At 33.6% G+C, this 22,723-nt stretch overlaps 1 protein-coding gene across 1 annotated transcript in view; it reads right to left on the bottom strand.

The window, feature by feature from the left end:
* Positions 1-335: 335 nt before the first annotated feature.
* The window catches only part of LOC145242005 (uncharacterized), a 70,074-nt gene continuing 47,686 nt past the window's right edge, over positions 336-22,723 (bottom strand). The window contains exon 2 of the mRNA XM_080104895.1: positions 336-4,295. Within this exon, the coding sequence (XP_079961021.1) occupies positions 1,324-3,348 (2,025 nt within the window). The 5' untranslated portion in view covers positions 3,349-4,295 and the 3' untranslated portion in view covers positions 336-1,323. The remainder of the gene's footprint in view (positions 4,296-22,723) is intronic.

Here is a 22,723-nt window from a genome sequence, read left to right as displayed (position 1 = left end):
CACGGTTTTGCTGAGGCAAACATTCCCTTTCTATTTTCCTTTCTACGTGCGGGACGGCCATTTCTTGCCCTCGACTTCATTTCTTTCTTTTCCACGCATGTAGTCGTCAACGCCTGAATGAACACGTGTTACACCTAAACCATTTTAGTTTCAACAGAAAATAAACGACATGTTTATTCCATCCCGCAATTCAGTTATTGTTTACTTCATTCCATTCGTTTCATTATTTTATTTTGTAGCGAGTTATTTTATATCCTGGTCCGCAACAACATAACAAAATATGAAAATATAGACAGAATGAGTTAAATTAAATTAAAAAAAAACAACAAATATAATGACCTGTTTATATAATGAATTGTTTAATTCCATGTTAACTTTTACATGATATTTAGAGTTTTAGTTATAGGCAGACAGCAAGTCCCTATAAAATGATTTATTAACACTATGAAAATCAGACATTATTTCTGTTGCAAACACATCAAAGTTTCATTTCATACAAAAAAAATGTGAGATGTTGAATTTATAAAGTGTAAAGTTATTTTGAGGTGGATTTATTTGATTTGAAGTAGAAACCTTTAGGAGAGGTGGGTTGGTTTTACCTTCCTAATAAATTAAAGCTTGAAGTCAGTTCTTTATTTATATGGTTACCAGACTCTACGAGATGGCTTCCACAATGACCTTGACACGATGACCTTGATTGGTGTTTCCTTTTCTACAGCCAGCACTGCTACAACTGCTGCCGCTAGACATTATACAGCTACAAGAAAAATTATTGTTCACCGGAGCAGCATCATTAATTGAATAGGACGCTTGTTGATGATCTAATGATGGTGCAGTTTATCTGCTTATACATTAATTTTTTTTAAATTAACACTATAAAAATCAAACATGGTTTCTGTTGCAGACAGACACAAAGCTTCATTTCAAAACAAGATGTGAAATAGGAATGCTGAGTCTTGTTAGTACTGCCTTCCAAAGTTGTTGTTTCACCATCTTAAGTAGGCCAGAACATTAGTTGGCGAAAACGTGGTGAGACAACAACAACTATGGAAGGCAGTAATTATTAAGGATACAGTTACAAGACTCAGCATTCCTATTCTGTTGCAGTTAATCACCTGAAGAAGGCCAGAGAATAAGTAGCGAAACAACAACTATAAAGATGAGGATGACAGTTCGCAAAAAGGAACAATTAATGCACAAAGGATTAAATCTCAAAGGATTAATGCACAAAGGATTAAATCTTAAAGGATTAAAATAAATAAATAAATAAAATAGTAATAATAATATGCGCGATATCAAATTTATAAAGTGTATACAGTCATATTACAATGACCACAGAAAGTTATTTTGAGGTGGATATATTTCATTTGAGCTAGAAACCTTGTCTGAAGGCATTTCCTTGTTTCTCTTATGATCAGTATCTACAACATGGCTTCCACTGGCACTGCTAGTGTTATTGCTAGTGCTACTGACACAGTGACCTTGATTGGTGTTATCTTTTCTACAGCTAGCAACATGGCTTCCACTGGAACTGATACTGTTAGTGCTATTGCTCATCGCACTGATAGAGTGACCTTGATCAGTGTTATCCTTATTATTAATTGGAATGGGAGGTTTATGGACAACTTGATGGCGGCGAAGCTTATCTGCTTGGATGAAAGTCTTACTGCAGACATCACAGGAATATGGTTTTTCTCCTGTATGTGTTTTTCGATGTATTTTTAGGGTATCCCTGCGGGCAAACCTCTGGTTACACAGGTCACATGAGAAGGGTCTTTCTCCGGAGTGTACTCGACTGTGCGTGTGTAAGTATGTCCGCTGTGAGAAACTCCGTTGGCATACAGCACATGTATATGGTTTTTCACCAGAGTGGATTCGGTAGTGCATCCGCAACGAGTTCTTCCGTGAAAACTTCTTGGAACATTCATCACACTCATATGGTCGTTCATGCGTGTGGGTTCGGATGTGCATCCGGAGTTTGTCCCGCTGGTAGAACTGCTTCGGACAAGTTTCGCAATGAAAGGGACGCTCCCCTGTATGGATCATCTGATGAATTCGGAGTGTCTCACGACGAGCAAATCTTTGAAGACAGATGTCGCACGGAAACGGACGCTCCCCACTGTGGGTCCGGTGATGTATCCGTAAATAACTGCTCTGAGAAAACTGTTTCCGGCAGATGTTGCACTGGAATGGACGCTCGCCATTATGTATCCGATGATGGAGTTTTAACATATTTTTCTGCAAAAAACTTTTTGGACAGTATTCACAAGAATATCGCCGTTCAGCTGTATGTGTCTGACTGTGAAGTTGTAGCTTGTCTTGCTGAGCAAAACCTTCTTGACAGACCCCACACTTGAAGGGCTTCTCGTTTGTGTGAGTCTGTCGATGGATTTGAAGGACATCTTTCCGGAAAAACTTTTGATCGCAAAGATCGCACTTAAATGGCCTTTCACTAGAATGAGATTGTTGATGGATGATCAAATAATCTTTCTGGGCAAATTCCTTCGAGCAAACATCACATTTGTAAAGTCGATGATGTACGTGGGTTCTCCGATGCACAGCTAGCTTATCCCTCTGAGAAAACTCCTTGGAACAAACTTCACATTGGAATGGTTTTTCCCTGGTGTGAATTCTCCGATGGATCATCATTGTATCCTTTCGCGCAAACTTCTGGATACAAAAGTCGCACTGGTATGGTTTTTCTCCTATGTGTGACCGACGGTGAATCTCAAGGTATTCCTTTTGGACAAAATGCTTGTGACAAGTTTCACACTGGAACTGCTTATCTGGTAAATGTGTACGTTTGTGCAATTCAAAATAATGCTTCTGCGAAAAATATTTCAAGCAAATCTCGCACTGATACGACTTCTGTCCGGTATGTATCTGTCTATGCCGCTGCAGTGTGTCTTGACGTGCAAAGGTTTTGCCGCAGACCTCACATCCAAACGGTCTCTCTCCAGTATGCGTCCTAAGATGCATCTCAAGGATGTATCGTTGCACAAATTGCTTACCACAAAATTTGCAAAAATATGTTCGATTTTCTGCAACTTCCCCCATCATCTGCTGTTGGCCATCCAAGTTGTTGGATTTGCTTATTCCAGCATCAATATTTCCGCTACTCACATTGGGGTTGTTCTGTGGTGTAGATACATTGACTTGCTTAGAGTGACTATCAACTCTGCACTCTTTGCCAGGATATTGCTTCTCCATGTTATAAACTCTTTCAGGCATCTGATTTGCATAAGAGATAGGAGTAAACTGTTTTGCATAGAGATCACCAGGAAAATCATTCTCATCAATGACTGGATGCTGGGATAGGGGCACGTCTTGATGTCGTGAGAAATTCATTGAGAGCAATTTGAGAAAGAAAAAAAATCTTTTCAGCAAGAGTGATGACGGTGCTGAACGTAAACCCAAGGTTCATTTTCTAAAAAACAGAAATTGTACCAAGTGTGTTATACTCGCTTATGTATAAATTATTGAGGAAAGATCGAACCATCTTCATATTGCTGTCGGCAAAACTTTCTTTGGCACAGATTGTTGTAGTTGTGTGTAGACTTAACAATATGTAAGTTTATATATCTGTTCTAATTTCAAATAGGAAGAAGCAAATCAACTATTGTGTCTGATGGATTCTGTAATATATATATATATATATATATATATATATATATATATATATAGGTTAATCATTTACTTGAAAAGTACTCGGTTTGTATATACCAATTGTAATGGATTAAAAAATCTTCATAACTGAGAAGGAATGGGAGTGTGTCGGTTACATGAACCATGTAAGTTGTCCACAATGGTGTTTTTATGAGTTTCTTCAGTTAAACATTAGTAAAACAGCATGTGACTAAATATGCAGCAATAACATAATTTTGCAGACTGTTAGTCACAATACGAAACAATATTGTAATGGCTACCTTTTGAAAAGTAATAAAAAACAAACTGAGAAAACTTGATATTTGGAACGTGAAGAATTATTATACTACACACTATATATATATATGTATATTGTAAAATATTTTTTAATAAATTTTTCAAAGAAAGATTTGTTTAAAGATGGATATTAGTGTTGTCAGTGTTGTTTTTAATATTCATGTTATCTGATTCAGAAATGAACGAGTTTGGAATATTCTTGTATGCAGATCGACTTTTCATATTGAATGCATGGGGAAAATATTAGGATGGAATCAGATGGAAGATCTTTGGCATCATTTTCTTTTGAATCCGTTTTGAGATTTGAACACATTACTCTTTGCTGTAGAACTTTCTTTGTGAATAAGATATTTCTGAAATTAAAACAAAAAAAGAAATAAAAACATTGGATAAAAGATAAAAGACAAAGAAAAATACGGCATCAAATTGGATCAACATTATTGAGACATTTTTATCATTTTTTACAATGGAAATTTTTTTGTGTCTTTTTTTTTGTTTTACAAAGGAGACCACTTATCAAGGCCCGGAGGCCACTCTAGGGTAAGACATAATGAGTGTACAGTAGTCAATGGGACAATATCGTAGTAATTGTTAGTAGTGGAAATTTGGTAAATTGTATTACTTAAGGGGATGACTCATCAAAAACTTGTTTATATTGGACTTGAAGAAAACCATATTGTAGTAAGTTGGAAAGCGGGGAAATGGAAGAGAGTTTCACAGGCGTGCAGTTCTAAGAAAGAAGCTTTGTTCATGGAATCTACGTTTAGGTTTAGGCACAGATAAAGAGTGGGAGAAATTATTGAAAGTAGTTTCAGGTAGATGAGTGCATTTCATGAAAGTCAGACAAGGGTGGACCATAGATATTTTGGAACATAGACATATTTAATGATAAATATATTTATCTATACATGACTTGTCCACCAAGTTTCAGTCATGAATGGCCAACAGTCTTTTGCTTTATTGCTGTTTGATGATATGCAGGGACACTTTTGTGATCTTCTCATCAGTAGAGGTGGCATTCTGAATGGGCTTAACAGTCACCAAACTTTAATCCCACCCACGATTGTTATATTTGAGGTTCTCTTAAAGATAATATCTATCAAAACAATCACCAAACTATTTCTGAATTTATGAAGCTTCTCTCTTTATATCAACATTCTGACCCACATCTGGCATCAATTGAAATGAATGGCTCGGGTTTTGAGGAGGCCTCAAGTTTTGACAAGCTTCTGGGCTTGACCTTTACTCCTGATCTTAAATGGAACTCGTACATCAAATCTGTTGCCAAGGCCGCTGGAAAAATGGTGGGATCCTTCTATCAATCCAGTAGATAACTCACTGCTAATGCAATTCTTTATCTATATAAGAGCCAGGTACGTCCAAGGATGGAATACTGTTGCCACATCTGGGCAGGAGCTGCTAGAAAAGACTTGTCCTGCCTTGATAGAGTTCAAAATAGACTTTGTGGTCTCGTAGGAGATGTCCTTTTCTCTTCGCTGCAACCTCTATCTCACAGAAGACATGTTGCGAGTTTGTCTCTGCTGTATCGTTATTTTCATGGAAAGTGTTCGACTGAGCTTCAGTCTATGGTCCCCTCTCGCCAAACTTTCACAAGAAACACTTGTTTAGCTGAAAACACTATTAATAATTCCCCCACTCTTTATCTGTGCCTAAACTCAAACGTAGATTCTATGAACAAAGCTTCTTTCTTAGAACTGCACGCCTGTGGAATTGTCTTCCGTTTTCCTGCTTTCCAGCTGACTACAATATGGTTGTCTTCAAGTCTAACGTAAACAAGTTCTTGATTAGCCGTTCCACTTGTTAACAAATTTACCGAATTTCCATTTACTAACGATTACTATATTGTTCAATTTCTACTGTACACTTTAACCCTTATCCTCGAGTGGCCTCTTGTCCTTGATAAGTGGTGGTGCCTATGTAAAAAAAAAAAAAAAGTAATGACAGCTGGAATTAGTCGTATCCTGATGTGCTTATGATGCAGCAGTGCATATTTAGAGCATGTCAAATGAACGGCAACGAAATATAGAAATATATGGAAATTCATGGAGATATTCTATGATAAACATACTTTTGTTATACACCAGGACGGAAGTGTAATAGAGTGCGTATGGGCGCGTGTAAGAGAATCAGCAGCAGCTGTGGGATGGCTGGTTAGCGAGGGTAATCAGCCATCCCACAAGAAGAAAAAATGAAGACAGTTGTGTGCCAGAAAGGATGGATGTGTAAATACAAGGGAGGAACCATGATTAAATGCATTTCGTTCGCACTTAAAAAAAAAAAAATGCTGAGTCGAATTTTTATTTCCTTTCTTTTGTTTGGTTGTTCCTGCGATGTTATAAACGTAGTGAGGCTCAGAAAACTGTCATAAGAATGATCAAGTCAGTATGCCATCAGATCGAATTGGAGATGGCGAAAATCTAAATACAACACAATTTTTTCAAAGTTAATGCTGACGAGGACATGTATTGATAAATCTACCTTCCAATGTTATGCATATCATTTGGTATTACAATTATTTATTGATGCCTTGTTTATTCAATTCTTTTGGGTTATCAAAAAGAGCAGGTGTAAGAGAACAAATCCACAAGTAGCACCCAAACGATTAAATAAACAAAATGATGCAGAGACACTGCTATAGTGAGAATGAAGCCCACACTTCCTACTGATGAGACGATCACCAAAGTGTACCAACATATCACTAAATCGTAATAAAACTGTTGGGCATTGATATCTGATACATGGTGGTATGACCAGGCTGAAAAAAAATGGATAAAAGTTATTATAGAACACTTTAGATAGCAGATCAAGTTCACAGAAGAATATATATATAAAAAAAAAAAACATGGAAGTCAGACATAGACTGAATTTAATTTGTTCCAAATATGGTTGGATTGCAGACAGAATTGTAATATTTTATTAAACGATTGAATGGGTTACATTTCTGGTGGCATCTCTATATAATAGTCTATATCTATATATCTATAAAAGTGAAATTGTCCATCTGTGTGTGTGTGTGTGTGTGTGTGTGTGTGTGTGTGTGTGTGTGTATACATTTCCCTACCAAATTACTCGATCAATTTTCAGTCTACAGACTCGAGATTTGACATAAGGGTTATTGAGATTTGGGAAAATCTTTTTATTTGGTTTTCAGCCAGAAATTTGGCTGTCAAAGGGTCAAAGTTCAACGATTTGACCTTTGAAAACTCTACCAAACTCTTCCATCAATTTTGGATCTAAACACTTGAAATTTTAGATGTAGGTTACTTGGACATGGATTAAACTTTTTAATTTAATTTGAGCCCAAAACCATAAATGTTAAAGGGTAAAAATTTGGGTCAAAGTTTAAAAAAATTTGACCTCTGTGGTCTTTACCAAATCACTCAGCCAATTTTTTGTCTAAACATTTGTATTCAGACATAGGGCAAGGTTTTTAATCAGTTTTTGGCCAAAAATTTGGCTGAAAAGGGGTCAAAGTTCAAAGCATTTGACCTTTGTAGACTCTAGCAAACTATTCAGCCAATTTTGGGTCTAGACATTTGAAATTTTATATAAAGGGTATTCAGACATTCAGCAAGTTTTTTAATCAGATTTAGGCGAAAATTAGGCTGCCAAGAGGTAAAAGTTGAAAGAGTTGACCTTTACAGACTCTACCAAACTCCTCCGCCAATTTTGGGTATAAACACTTGAAATTTTAGATGTAGTTTACCTGGACATGAGTTAAACTTTTCGATATATATATATATATATATATATATATATATATATATATATATATATATATATATGCATATGCATATAAAGTTATGAACAGTACATAGGGCCCGAGCAATGCCAGGCTGAACTGCTAGTATATCTATAAAAGTGAGAATGTGTGTGTGTGTGTGTGTGTGTGTGTGTGTGTGTGAAGACAATTCTCAACTTATATACTCAACGAATTTTTTATCTTGAAATTTGGTATATAGGGTATTCAGACATGTAGAAAACTTTAATCGGTTTTCATTAGAAAAAAGGGATTTTAGGGTCTAAATTGAACAACTGGTATGTTGGGGTCATCGGATATTTCTAATTTATTATATAAGAGGACAGCTCAACAAGAACGTATTTACATTAGATTTGAAAACGACAATGCTTTAGTCAGCTGGGGAGCAGTCCCACGGTACTGTGTGATGTCGAAGTAAGATGTATATCAGGATTTCATGTTACACTCTTACTATGTAACATTGTTACTATGTAACATTGAACCAGTTACAGACCAGTGTGTGTTGGTCTGCATTCATCCAGGATACTGTGTGTTCTATGGAAGGAGCAAGCTCAACCCATCCAGGGTGAATGTCGCTTAGTCAAAGCCTTTCCCTGCTAAAAAATGTTTTATGGAGAGGCAATGCTTGAAAAATGTTGAGAGTCAAGCAATAGCAATGTTTGAACACAGGTTTGCAGGCAGTATAATGCGTACGTAGGTATTGCATCTGGGAGTTACGCCATCTTCATCATTTTTGTTTCTATTTTCAGATGGGTTGCTTTTTTTCTTCTTCAGACAATTGTAGTGGAAACTAGCAGGCTGCCCAGCATTGTCCGGTCGTAAAATACACTTAAATATTACAGTTCAAGTTTAATGTGAACAAACATCTACTCATCTCCCTTCATAATGCCCCTGCAAATTATGTCCCTGATAGTAGCCCCCTACTTCAAAGTGGCACTTGCCTTGTTTGGGGTGAAAATTGAATAAAAAAAAATAATACATATATATATATTTTAATTCATGCAGATTCTGTATTTATTATTACAGAGCCAATTCTCTATTGGTTATTATATTGTACCCATTATATGACCCGGTCATAAGATACACTTCAATATATTTTAATTCATACAGATTTCGTATTTATTATTATGGAGCCCATTCTCTATCATTATATTGTACCCAGTATATAGTAGTGATTTCAAAAGTTTTAAAAACATATATGACTTGTATGCCATCAGCTAGAATTAAAACCAAAACATACAGCATTCCAGTCTTGATCATTAAGTTTGAAAAGTTTGCTAGAAATGAATTCATGACATTAAAATTTGGGTATTTGTTTAGTTTAAGACATTAAAAAATGAAAATATTGAAAAAATTTATATTATATGTGATCGTAATAGAATAAAGTTTTGATACAAAAAAAATTACTTAATTTGATCGTATTTTTTTTTTAAGAGGAAAATCAAACTTTAATGAGATCGATCATGTCGCGGCCATCTTGTTTATGTCGTGGATGTCGTCACACGAAGATGTCATAATCCAAAAATCACGTAAATCAATCAAGTAGTTTTTTTTTGTTTAAGAAAATCAAATTTTATGACACATTTTGTAGGATTATTGCACCATCTTTATTATAAATGATCGGAAATTGTAGGATCAACAAGGGCAGACAATCGATTTTGAAAAAAAAAAAAAAATCATTTCACCCTCAAAAAATCCTTTGAAATTACCATTTTTTTATGGTTTTCGGAGGCGCTGAAAATAAAAACAACGTTTATGAACACAATTTAACGTAAAATGAGCACCTATACATTGACCCCCCCCCCCAACAAAAATTCTGTATTTACATTTCGCGGAGGGGGGGAGCAGTTTGATTTTCTTAAATAAAAAAAAATGCTTGATCGATTTACATAATTTTTGGAATATGACATCTTCATGTGGTGACAGGTATTTTTTTTTTTTTTTTTACACAGATATCACCACTTATCAAGGCCTGGAAGCCACTCAGGGATAAGGGTTATTGCAAGTACATTACGTTAGTGTGGAGATTTGATGAAGTGTTTACTTAAGGGGGCGGTTCATTAGGAATTTGTTAACATTGAACTTGAAGACATCCAAGTTGTAGTCCGGTGGGAAGCAGGCAGATGGAACAGAGTTCCACAGGCGTGCAGTTCTAAGAAAGAAGCTTTGTTCATGGAATCTGCGTTTTGATTTAGGCACAGATATAGAGTGGGGGAAATTTTTCACAGTGGATTCAGCTAGACGGGTGTTTTTCGTGAAAGATTGGTGAGGGGGGATCAGAGATTGGAGTTCAGACGAGCAACTGCCATGGAAATAACGATAAAACAAGGATAGGCTCGCAACGTCTCTTCTGTGGGAGAGAGGTTGCAGGGTAGAGAAAAGGGCATCCTCCACTAAGCCACGAAGTGAAAAAAAATTTTTTTTATAGGTCTAATTGTAGACAGGAACCCATTTTTGGGGGTTTTTTTTCTGAATAATTTTTAATATAAATTATAAAGGGACAGATATCAATTCATTTGCACATTTTTTTTTTTATTTCCAAAAAAAAAAAAAAAATATATATATATAAAAAAAACAAACTTAAGTCTCCTTTCAACATGACCTTTTTTTTAATTATAAAATAAAACAGCAAATTTGAAACCGTAAACAAACAGCCATGCTTTTTGTTTCAAAAATTTTTGGAGAGGAAATGGTTTTAATGATTTTTAACTGATAAAGAGTAACTATAAAGGGAGGTAATTCGTTTCTCATTAATTATTGTTTGCAACGATGATGGTTTTTATTTTTGTGAGATTGACATCACTCATCTGAAAAGCTGATAATATAAAACAGGCAATCCCTTTCTACTGTGGATATCCTGATAATCATAGTGAAACGCATATACCACACACTGGATAAGGCCGGTTATGTTAGGGCATTAGCGCTTGATATAGCTAAGACCTTTGACAACGTCTAGCATGAAAGTCCTGTCTGAAAAATCAACTTGTATAGTATTGCTGGACAAATCTAATTTATAAAACTCACTGTCTGTCTGGCTGTCTCCATTTTTTCAAAGTGCATCTCCTCCAAGATGCAAGGTTACAGAGCAGTATAAGACAGATCAAATGATTGCACTTTTTGTGGACCATTCTTTTATGGGATTTTAGTCAGTCAAAATAAGTGCTAAGGGGTTAAAATTGAAAAAAAAATGGAACTTGGCAGGCGCAAGTTGACTGAAAGTGCTCTTTTATGCATGCACAAATATACATTTATACATTAAAGTCAGTTCATTTATTTATTTATTATCTGTCTGACAATAGCTTAAACAGTAATAACCAAGGTTGAAGAGCAAAATGTTTTGATTTTGCTTCTAGCTGATGTCATTCAAGTCATATTTTTTTTAAATCACTATATTGGGGACAATATAATAATCAATAAAGAATTGGTTCTATAATAATAAATACAAAATAATTAACTAAATTAAAATATCATTTTACAACTGGACAATGCCGGGCGCCCTGCTAGTATTTCATATAATAGTCCTTCTCGGCTTTAAGAAAGATCCAGGTTTTCCTCAATGGTTATAAATCTAAACACCTACTGATGTAAGTGTGCTCTAGTGATCGATACTTAGACCATTATTATTTTTAATTGTCACAAATGACCTCCCTGATGCAAGCACATCAGAAATGGGTATATTTGCTGATGATAACGCACTAAATGGGTATATTTGCTGATGATAACGCACTAGATGGGCTGATGATAACGCACTAGATGGGTATATTTGCTGATGATAACGCACTAAATGGGTATATTTGCTGATGATAACGCACTAAATGGGTATATTTGCTGATGATAACGCACTAGATGGGCTGATGATAACGCACTAGATGGGTATATTTGCTGATGATAACGCACTAGATGCTCAGCATTAGGCAAACAAAATGAATACACATCCAAGGCGACGACTGTATCTTTAGAAAATGACCTCCAGTTTGCGGTAGAATGGAGCCAAAATTGAATAGTCACGTTTAATGCTACCAAGACAAAACTACTTTTCTTTTACAAATATAGAAACCTTTCCAACCACCAACTGTCATGGTGAATAACATCCCTCCTGAGTCCAACATTCTCATTGGAATATATATAGATACTAGTGGGGGGTACCCACCGTTGCCTGGGTGTTTGGAGGTAAATCAAAACTCCGGGGGGGGGGGTTAAAATAAAAAAAAAGGTTTTGGTAGGTGAGTATGAGGATCGAACCCGAACCCGAACCCTTGAGGCAAAGTGTGGTGAAAAAAAAAACATGCGACGTTAACCATTGACCCACCGCGAGATACTAACAGAAACACATTTGAATTTATTTAATTACTTAGATTTGGCAGGTGCCCGTTTTAATGACTTAATGAGGTCAACTTTGACTGCAGAGTTTTTCATTTACTGCGAGAATGCTTTTTTTAGGTGCACGTTTTAATGAGGTCAACTTTGACTGCAGGGTTTTTATTTTTATTTTCCCAAGATGTGTGTTTGGGGGGGGGGGGCAGCTCCCCTTGTCCAATTTGAATAGCAATTGTTTGATATAAGGAAAATATTTCTATATTGATTGCTTTCGAACATTTCCGGCGATCGCCACCGGAAAAATACCGCCAGAATAAGTGTCGTTTTTATTATAGGAAGAAGCCTAATCCACACACGGCGAGCGAAAACTGTTGAATATTTATCTTCCCGAAGTCGAGCAAATTAAATAGACAGGCGAGCTCCGTTGTTAACTTGGAGATATTACAATTTATATGTGATATAAAAAGTTTTAAGAAGTTGCGAGCCGACTGACCGCTTCTCTGAAAAAAGCCTTTCTTGGACATACACAAAAAGTGAACATACATACACACATTTTCGCTTTTATATATATATATACTAGCGAGGGGTACCCGGCGTTGCCCGGGTGTTTTTCGGGGTATGTGAAAAAACCACGAAAATGTGAAAAAAAAAAAAACGGTGCCCGTGAAAAAAAAACAAAGCCTTCACGACGCACAGTTGGAAAATAGTAAAGTGTTAAAAAAAAAAACAGGTGCGCGTTTTTGATTGACGGCGATAGGTATTCAGCAGTAAGCATTTTGTGCGGGACAGTTTTGAATGAGGTGAATAAATCGGTTTGTTTGTTTTTAAAAACCTGCTCCCTGTTTATTGGGAGGAGCGAAATGAAAGCTACAGTCTGATATGACGAAGTCGACATTGAACAAAAGTTACTTAGCTCTCTTGAGACAACTAGCTTTCGGCCTGTGATTAGAGTTGAGTTTCGCTTTTTTTTATACCGAAAACCGAATGTAACGCGTGCCGATGCGGGAAATGTCGAATAATTAACGTTTGAAAGTTAATAAAATTAAATAGACAGGCGAGCTCCGTGGGTAACTCTGAGATATTACAATTTATAGATGATATAAAAAGTTTTAAGAAGTTGTGAACCGAGCAAGCGCTTCTCTGAAAGAAGCCTTTTGTGGACATCGAGGAAAAGCGTACATACATACATTTTCGCTTTTATATATATAGATATAGACTACCAAATCTACTGTAAAAAAGGTAGGTTCCCTCTACCAGGCTAGAAAAGGTGTTTGTAGATACAGTCGAAAGATCGATTTTTTTTTTATATGTTGTTTTAAGCAAAAACAGTACTTACATGTCGAAAATAGTAATATAATAAAAATTACAAAAATTTATCAAATAGAAAATTATTTACAGTTAAAAGTAGTTAGAAAATTGGGGGAAATTGCATTTTCCCTAGATGTGAACACCCTGAAGGCTGCAAATACAGGGGGCCTACTTATCTCCCTTCTCTAATGGTGATGATCTGTTTTAGCTGATTGCGATAGACTTTTTTTATACAATAGCAGTTGTTCTATTCAATGAATTTTCGTAATTTTTGGATATACTATTTTCAACATGGTAAGTACTGCTGTTTTGGCTTAAAATCATATTTTAAAAATATCGATCTGTCGATGCTATCTTAACAAGCACCCTGGAAAACTTCTTACACCTGCTAGTATCTCTAAAAAGTCAGCATATACCTATGCAGGAAGTATTGTCTCTTTTCAGAAATGTTCAGGTTGATTTCTGAGGAGAGATGTTCCCTTAAATATTTGTTTACGTTAACATCTAGGAAAAGGAAAATTCTGATATAACACTTGCAGTATGAAGTGGTTAGGAACGGCCGTTTGAGGGTGTGTTGTTTCTTAAAATTCTTGATTTTTTTCTTCCAATATTTTCTCCAAATATCGTCTACTCCTTTGCCACACATTGATTTGATTGGCTGATCGGTGTCTTACTCAGATTACAGTCAAACCCGAGCACATGACGTCATGTTCTGAGCAAAGCCGAGCGGACACTTACTTACGCCTGGTTCAAATTCTGCACAAGTACAGCAATATTAAAAACACTGAATATTTAACATGAAACACAGCAATATTTTAGAAAATTTTAACAAATAAAAAAAAACATTTTTTTTAAAATTTTCATTTTATTTTTTACAACTTTATGCATGAAATTTTGCTCAGCAAAAATTGACATAAAGCAAAATGAAACAAAAAATTTTTTTTTATTTAACTGTTAATGTTTGTTTGTTTTTTTTAATTATATTTATATTTTTTTTTCTTCTTTTGTTGTGCTAATATTTGTCAGTGTGCGTATCTAATCAATGCATTGCATTTTTGTTTTTTCATTTAAAAAAAAAATTCTGCCTCGTTACATCAATCATTTTTTTATCACAGCTGTTAAAAGTTTAAAAAAAAAACAAAAATGAAGAAAAAGTCCCCCAGTAGAAAGTTTACTTAAATCTTAAAAGAAAATGTAAAAAAGAAAGAAAAAAAAACACACACACACACACACACAAAATACAAACATGAAAAGAAAATTTTTGTTTCAAAAAACATCAGGACAAAAAAAAAAACAGTCTGTGAATAAAAATGTAGTTTTTGAAATGAAAATAAAGAGAAAAAAAAAGAAAATTGACTAAAAAATGTTTTCTTGAGGCAAAATATATTTTCAATGCGCGAAAAAAAAAATACTTAACATGGGTTCAATATTACAAATATATATAAGTATAAAACTCAAATGACCTTGTATATTATAAGATTCAACAAGTTTTGGATTTTAATTCTGATTTTAAGTAATTCAAAATTATTTGAATGAAAATTCTAAACTTTTTGATGACTTAAAACTCTTTAAGTTTCGGACTAAATCATTTTTCTTAACCAAAAACCATCAAAGCTTATTTCAAATTTGACTTAATTAAAAAGAAAAAAGAAAATAGAATAACAACTAAAAAAATATCTTTATGATGTCACAGAATGAAGATATCATATTCCAAAAAATCACATAAATTGATCAAGTAGTTTTTTGTTTTTTTTAATTAAGAAAATCAAAATTTTGGATTTTTAGCAATTAATATATGTATACAAAAAGGTTTTAATTATTCTGAATACAAACAAAATCTCAGTAGTCGAACTGATTGGCCGCATTTGAATTTCAACGCATTCTAAAACATGGCAGTTCCTGATTCCCTCGTCATAGAATTTCATTAAAGTAACTACTTGATCAATGTATATGATTTTAGGAATATGACATCTTTGTTCTGTGTCATAATTAGATTTGTCTGTATTTTCTACATTTTTGTTTTTAATTAGGTTGAATGCTGAATAAGAACCGTTTATGTAACATATAAAATTAAGTTGGTCGGATTTCCCAAATTGGACATAAATAACAATTTCACAACTTGATACTTGATTCATCCTAGCCAATATCGTTAATAAAAAAAATTCATTACTGCTCTATTTTAGCTATTAGAGAAACAATCCTATTTTTTTTCACTAAATTTACAATTATTTGGCTACCATGACAGAAGGTAAAACTTATATAACACAATTATTTAAACTGTTGCTTTACTGTAATTCTGCAATTCATTCACATCATTTATAATTTATTTATTTTTAAGCATAACTCATAATGTAAGGGAGATAATTCAAATTTTTTTAACTAAGGTTAAAATTGGTTCAAGTCCAGAGTTCAACCTAATTTAAAAAAAAATACACAAAAATCTTTATGATGTATCTGTCATGAAATGAAACTGTCATATTCCAAAAAAATCACAAACTGATGAAGTAGTTTTTTTTCTTCTTTTTTTTAGGAAGAAAATCATTTTCTCATGGTTTTTAGCATTTTAATAGTAACTCGTATGCATTACAAGGCTGATCTTTATCTCAGTGGTTCGAATTAAGTTGTCTCCCCCCTTATTTCTTAAAGATGGCGGATAAAAACACAATGGCTCACTTCATTATAAAATTTTATTTTCTTAGTTAAAAAATATATTTGATCAATTTAACTGATTTTTAGAATATATTTTTGTTCTGTAACACGTATAAAGATTTTTTTTGTATTTTTGTTTATTTTAATTAAGTTGAATTATGGACAAGAACCAAGTTATCTTCCTTAAACAAGCCTTTCTTTTCCAGTCTCTATGTTAGTAGAATTATATACGACATACACATTATTTTAAAAAAAGAAAATATCACTGAATCCCAGAAAATGCCAGATAGTAACTGCAATCGATCATTTTTACATAAATATGGGTGCTTGTTAAGATAGTCAATGAATCGATTTTTTAAATATGTTGTTTTAAGCAAAAACAACAGTACTTACTTGTCATGTCGAAAATAGTAATACATTCAAAAATTATGAAAATTCATTGAGTAGAAAACTATTTATAGTTAAAAGTAATTTATGGAAAATTGGGTGAAATTGAATTTTCCCTAGATGTAAACACCTTGAAGATTGCAAATACAGGGGACACGCTTATCTCCTTTTCGCAAATGTAATGGCTGACAAATTGTTTTACTAAAAACACAATAGCAGTTGTTTTACTTCATGAATTTTCATAATGTTTGGACATATTACTATTTTTAATATGACAAGTAAGTACTGTCGTTTTTGCTAAAAACCACACATTTAAAAAATCGATCTGTCGACTATCTTGTACCGCAAAATATGTACCGCAATTTTTTAACACAAGAAATGTTCGGAATGTAATTGTGGACGATTTTTTATTTAAAATGTTTCTAGCACATCATCTATTGTATTATTTTTTGTAATTTTTTTAAAAATTGATACTAATTCTGACATGACACATGAGTACATAATGTTTTCACCTGAAATGCGTTGGTTTAAAAAATCACCAATCTACACAAGCACAAGTTTACATCCTTCATTTTCTTATACAGTCTGCTGTAGCCCGATTGCAGTGCAATATCAAAACCATATGACGGATCGGAAATGTGAAATCTGACCAAATTCAACAAATCAGATTTTGAAAGTACTACATTTGCCCAGCATGGAGGTTATCCTAGGGATGAATTGATTACGCTGGTATGGTCATGTGGAGTACTTATTCTCCGAGATAAACAATTGCAAAAGGATGAAGGTCTTGAATTATGAAGTACTGTTGCCACATTTGGCAGCAGCTGTTCGTCGTTCCCTATCCAGCTTTGATAAAGTTCAAAACCAACTTTGAAACCTAATAGGTGATGCTCTTTTCTCTTCCCTGCAGCCTCATTCCCACAGAAGAGACGTTGCAAGCCTGTCTCTGCTCTATTGCTGGTTTCATGGCAAGTGCTCAACTGAACTCCAATCTATGCCCCCCCCCTTGCCAAACTTTCACTAAAAACACCCGACTAGCTACAACCACTATATATGATTTCCCCCACTCTCTAACTGTACCTCAATCTAAAATTGATTCCATGTACAAAACTTCTTTCCCAGAACTGCCCGCCTGTGGAATACACCATCATAGCCTTCAAATCCAATGTAAACAAATTCTTGTTGAGCCGATCTCATGAATAATCAAATTCTACCCAATTTACACCATTAACGATTACTACACTACCACCTTACATTCATTCTTATCTTCGAGTGGCCTTTGGGTCTTGATAAGTGGTGATTTCAAAGTAGAAAAAAAAAGCTTGACCAACCAAGGGAAACTTGGAAACAAGTGATTGGACAAGACCATACAGAGTATAACTTGAAGATGGTTAACTTGCTGAACTGTAAGAATTGGAGAGTGAGCTTGTGTAATATTAGAAACTGTCTGACCACTGATGTCGAATGAATAAAGAAAAATTGTACGGATTCTATTTTGTAACAGAATAGATTTTAGTTTTTTTTGGTTACCTAAAAGTAGTTTTTTTTTGTTTTTTTTTTTATGGAAATTGCTCCAGACAAGACATGATGACACTTGATGTGATTAGCTTAAAAAAAAAAAAAAAAAAAAAAAAAAAAAAAAACTACTTTTAGGTAAAAAAAAAAAAAAAAAAAAAAAAAAAGTAGTCAATGTTTTACAGATAGATTATAATCAAGAAAACAGCAATTCTTTCCCCCTTGTCTGAAACATAGCTCCCGGAGTGTGAAGACTAAGGAAGAAAATAAGAGCAATGAAAGTTTTATGTTATGTTTTCTAAACAAATAGTCTGTAATTGATAAATTGTATATCGCTATATATAACTCGATGTTCATGCATGTGTGAGGTTAGATAATTTACAGAAAATATAAAAGCGTATTCTTATGTAAAATTTACCAAAGAAGACAATAAAAGTTCTTATCTCTAAGTGCAACTCTAACCAAACAGAACTATAGCGGCTGAACTTCAAATTTCAAATATACTTTATTTTTATGAAACTTATATGATATGTATAAAATTATCTAAGCAAAATAATGGAAATGGTCATGAATCTCTATGTCAGGGTTTCCCAAAGTGAGGCTGAGGGGCTCCGGAAGCCCTTTCTTAAAGAAGACCAAATGTTTTATATGGAAAAATTAAATGGTTGCAGACATTTAATTATTGATCTTCTTTACTGGAAAAAGACATATGATACATGTGGTTGCTCCTTTCAAGTAAAGGACCCCCAAAATCATTAGTGTTAAAATTTGAAAATAATCTTTTTCATATTTATTTTAGAAATTATCTTGTTAGTGCTCCATGAAAAACCTTTGCTCTGCTCAGGGGCTCCACGGTGTCCTGTAGTTTGGGGAAACACTGCTCTACGTTACCTTCTGTGTCCCAACTTTTAACTAGCTCATTATGACAGAACCTTCTTAAATCTTCAAATCCAATTTTAACAAAATTTATACCATATGTATAAGAAATCAATTCAGAGAATCAGTCCGTTCAACTATATTAGAGGAAGAGAAGTGGGCACAGTAAAAAAAAAAAAAGTTGTCATAAACATGTAATCTGTGACCTTCTTCAGGTGAATCTCGTCAGTGCAACTAATACTTGAAATACAATTGCGAATTACTTAGGCCTTCTACCCAGTCAGCTGAGGAAACAAGAGCTTACTACCCCCGTGGATTAAATAAAGGGTTCCGTTCAAAATTCTGTGCAAGTTCATGAGATCGACAGAAAGATTCCCGAGTTCAACAAAGAAAAAGGTCGGAGATTATATCAGCAGAAAAGTTGTGAAAACAACACTCAAAATGTGAAGAGTAATTCAAAGAATCCCAATAATTAAATACTTTATGCATATTATTTTTTTTTTTAACTTTCAGTGTCATTCATGAAAACTGACTTTTTTTACTGAATAATTAATTTTGGACAATTTTGAATCTACCATATCTAAGGAAGAGTCGAGATGGGAGAACAAATAAGGAGAGTTCAGACTTCTTCAGCATTATAGTCTCTTCATAGCTAAAGCGGTTTTTACATCTTTAGCCTATGTTAACAAATGGCCATCACTAAATGCCAGAAAACCTTCTTTCCTGATAGTTTCTTTCTTCGAACTGATAGATTTTGGAATTCCCTCTCTGTTTCCTGCTTCCCTGACTATACGGACATGCAGAAGTTTAAACGTGAACAGACATCTCCCTACTCAATTCCTCACAGTCAGCATGATCCTAAATAATAGGCCTCCATGTCCAAGTGGCAATATACATTGTTTGGGATGAAAAAAAATTTTTTAAAAAAGGAGTGGGGGACAATAACAGATTAATTTTATTTATTGTGGACTATTATCCTCATTTTTTGCTCAGTTGTTTCACGACGTTTCAACCAACTATTCCTCTGGCCTTCATCAGGTGAAAACGTCATGAAACAACTAAGCAAAAGATGAGGATAAATAATCTGCATAAACAAAATTAATAAATAATACTCATCTCAATAATGAATTCCAATTAAATAATAAATAACATAGATGTTTGGCTCTGAAAAGACCATGAAGTCGAATCTTAGTATGTCAATGTAAGCCATACACAATAATCTACATATTAATACCGTAGTATAACACCCTTATAATCACGTTGACACACCGATTCCTGTTAGATCACCAAAGTTAAGCAACATTGAGCCTGGTCAATACTAAATGGGTGACCATTTGGGACTTCCAGGTGTTGTATGTGCTCTCTGCTTATCTCGGCATTGTTTCCAGTTGTTCTGGTCTTCTCCTTGCCACTGGACCCAAACAGTCGATTCAGAAGAGGTGTGGTTAGGGATTGCGCGACCCTTGCCTCACAATTACAAGCGCAACTGCCCCTACAGGGGGTATCCTTTGTCTTTCGAGATTGAACGGAAGCATCGATCGATAATACCTTTAACATGCGTCATGGTTTCCAGATTATAAATTATTCAATCGGGCGATCCTATTTATTAAAAAGGAGGATAGAAGGTTATAACATACTACGAATATTAAGTTATTAGTATATCTATATTTTTATAAAGTAATAGGGTTCGTGTGTTTCTGTCTGTGTGTACAGTTCTCCATCACCAACGAAATATAAAGGAGGTAAGAGGGTAGATCTCTCCTGGTAGAGAAACATTAGAACCCATTTTAGGATGTTTCTGTTATAGGAGACATAAGAATCTTTGCCTAATTTCTTTATATACTATTCTACAAACCACCCCCATATCGAATGACTTATGCTCATTTGCATATCACATTATATTAAATCTCTTTAACTAATTACCTCAACCTTATTACATATTGGAAATATTCTAATCATTTCAACTGTACTATTTACAAAATCTATTTAACATTTAATTATTTAATATATTTTCATTTAATTTTATATTCGATTTATTTCACTTTACGTATATTATCTGAAAGGTTTACTGTTTGTGCAATCGGAGATTTACGTCATTACATGTTGTCTGTAATAGATATTTTTCTTTTTATTGGATTTTTTTCCACTTATTTTTATTATTAAATTTACCTTTTTAAAAAAATAACAATATGAAAATGTTTATAATTTTAACTTCTGGTGCTTACGCATTAACACTTTTTTTTTAACCTATTTTCAAAAATAAACAATAATTTTTATTTATTTTAAGCATAACTTTATTAATACATTTTTTTTTATCTAAACTTGAAATTTCACAATATTTATTTAAATTCCCACCCCCCTCCTCACACTACGAATGCCTTTCGAAATAATAACGTATTCTTTCCGCACGCTACCAAACCTACAGACATATCTACGTTTGCTCTATCAACTGCTGGATTTTAAGTTAATACAACATTAAAAAATTGAAATTAATATTAAAAAAGGTTTGTGAACAATATTTCTTTCAAAATTATTTTTTATATCACTGTTCTGTTTATATTCCTATAAATTTATATTGTGAAAATTTACCACTTACCAATAATATAGACAGTTCAGTTCCTTCGATATTTGTGGTACCGTTCTGAAATATTAACGTTACTATTTTGAAAGCCATGAAGGCAAAGATGTTTTGTAACTTATTTTGTGCTTCCAACTAACAATTAAAAAAAATTATATCGTGAAACTTCAATTTTAGCTAAAAAAAATAATGTTTAAAATAAATAAAAATTGTTAACTCTTGAAAATAGTTTAAAATTTCAAATAATTTTCATATTTTTTATTTAGATGATCTGCTTATTTACAAAATATCGTGAAACCTTAATTTAACCTAAAAAAATATTTAAAACATCATATTACAAGAATTACGCCCCCCCCCCCCATATTTTTTTTACAAGGTTTCGGAATAATCGCCGACAACGAATCTGATATTCAAACACTTCGCAACTGAATACTTTCGTAGATATTATTTTCCCAGTACAAAAGTTGGATAAAATTTTACTTTAATGCCCATATTACAGCTTGGTTCTTACAGTGCATAATTATCAATTTCTTCTACTGCTAAAACAATTTTTTGGTGAGGAAAGCTTTATGTTTTGGGATTGTATTGAAAATGTAATGGAAATTTCAATTTCGTTCCGTTTTAATCTTTTATATTTTACTTGCCAATATAATTGAAAGAATACAATTCAACTATCGTAATTTTATATAAATAAACAAAAACAAATATTTTAAAATAAAACTTTATTAAAAAAGAAATAATTTTATTTTTAAATGAAAAAAATCAATTTAGTAAAATAATTGTATTAAACATCCCAACCTCCCCATGTTAAGTATGACTTTCTAAATAAACACCCCCAGCCTTGTCAGCAAACCTGTAAACCTATAAAAGTTAACATTTCGAATGTGAACAGTGATTTTTCGATTTTGTTAGCGCTTGCCGCAATTAAAGACAATTAAAACGGAACTAACTTTATTTCCATTCTATTTTTTAAACAACCCCCAAAACATAACGCTCTCTTCCAGTTATAGCCAATTTTTTTTTAATTAAATAAAACAGTTCAAAATAAACAGATAAGCGCATTTTCTTTTACATTTTTCTTACAACCAACGTTGTCATTTAACCAACTGCAGGATACCGTTACTTTTGTGGGGTTGTTTTGAAAATGGCACGGAGATTATAATTTCGTTCCAATTTAATCTTTCTGGTCGAGCCTATTTCGAAAGCCTGTCTTACCATAGATTTGAACTACAAATAATTTATTACATTTTGATTATTACTATCTTAAGACTTAAAGCTTATATTTATTTCATTTTTCTATTTATATATTGAATTAGTTATTTCCAGTCTTATTTAAACGTAGTGCTTTCTTTAAACCGGATGAACCTTTT

The sequence above is a fragment of the Euprymna scolopes genome, chromosome 21 (assembly GCF_053919585.1).
Source record: "Euprymna scolopes isolate OS-2025 chromosome 21, ASM5391958v1, whole genome shotgun sequence".
Lineage (NCBI taxonomy): Eukaryota > Metazoa > Mollusca > Cephalopoda > Sepiida > Sepiolidae > Euprymna > Euprymna scolopes.
Note: the sequence above shows the minus strand (reverse complement) of the source record. Positions and strands in the feature narration are given on the sequence as shown.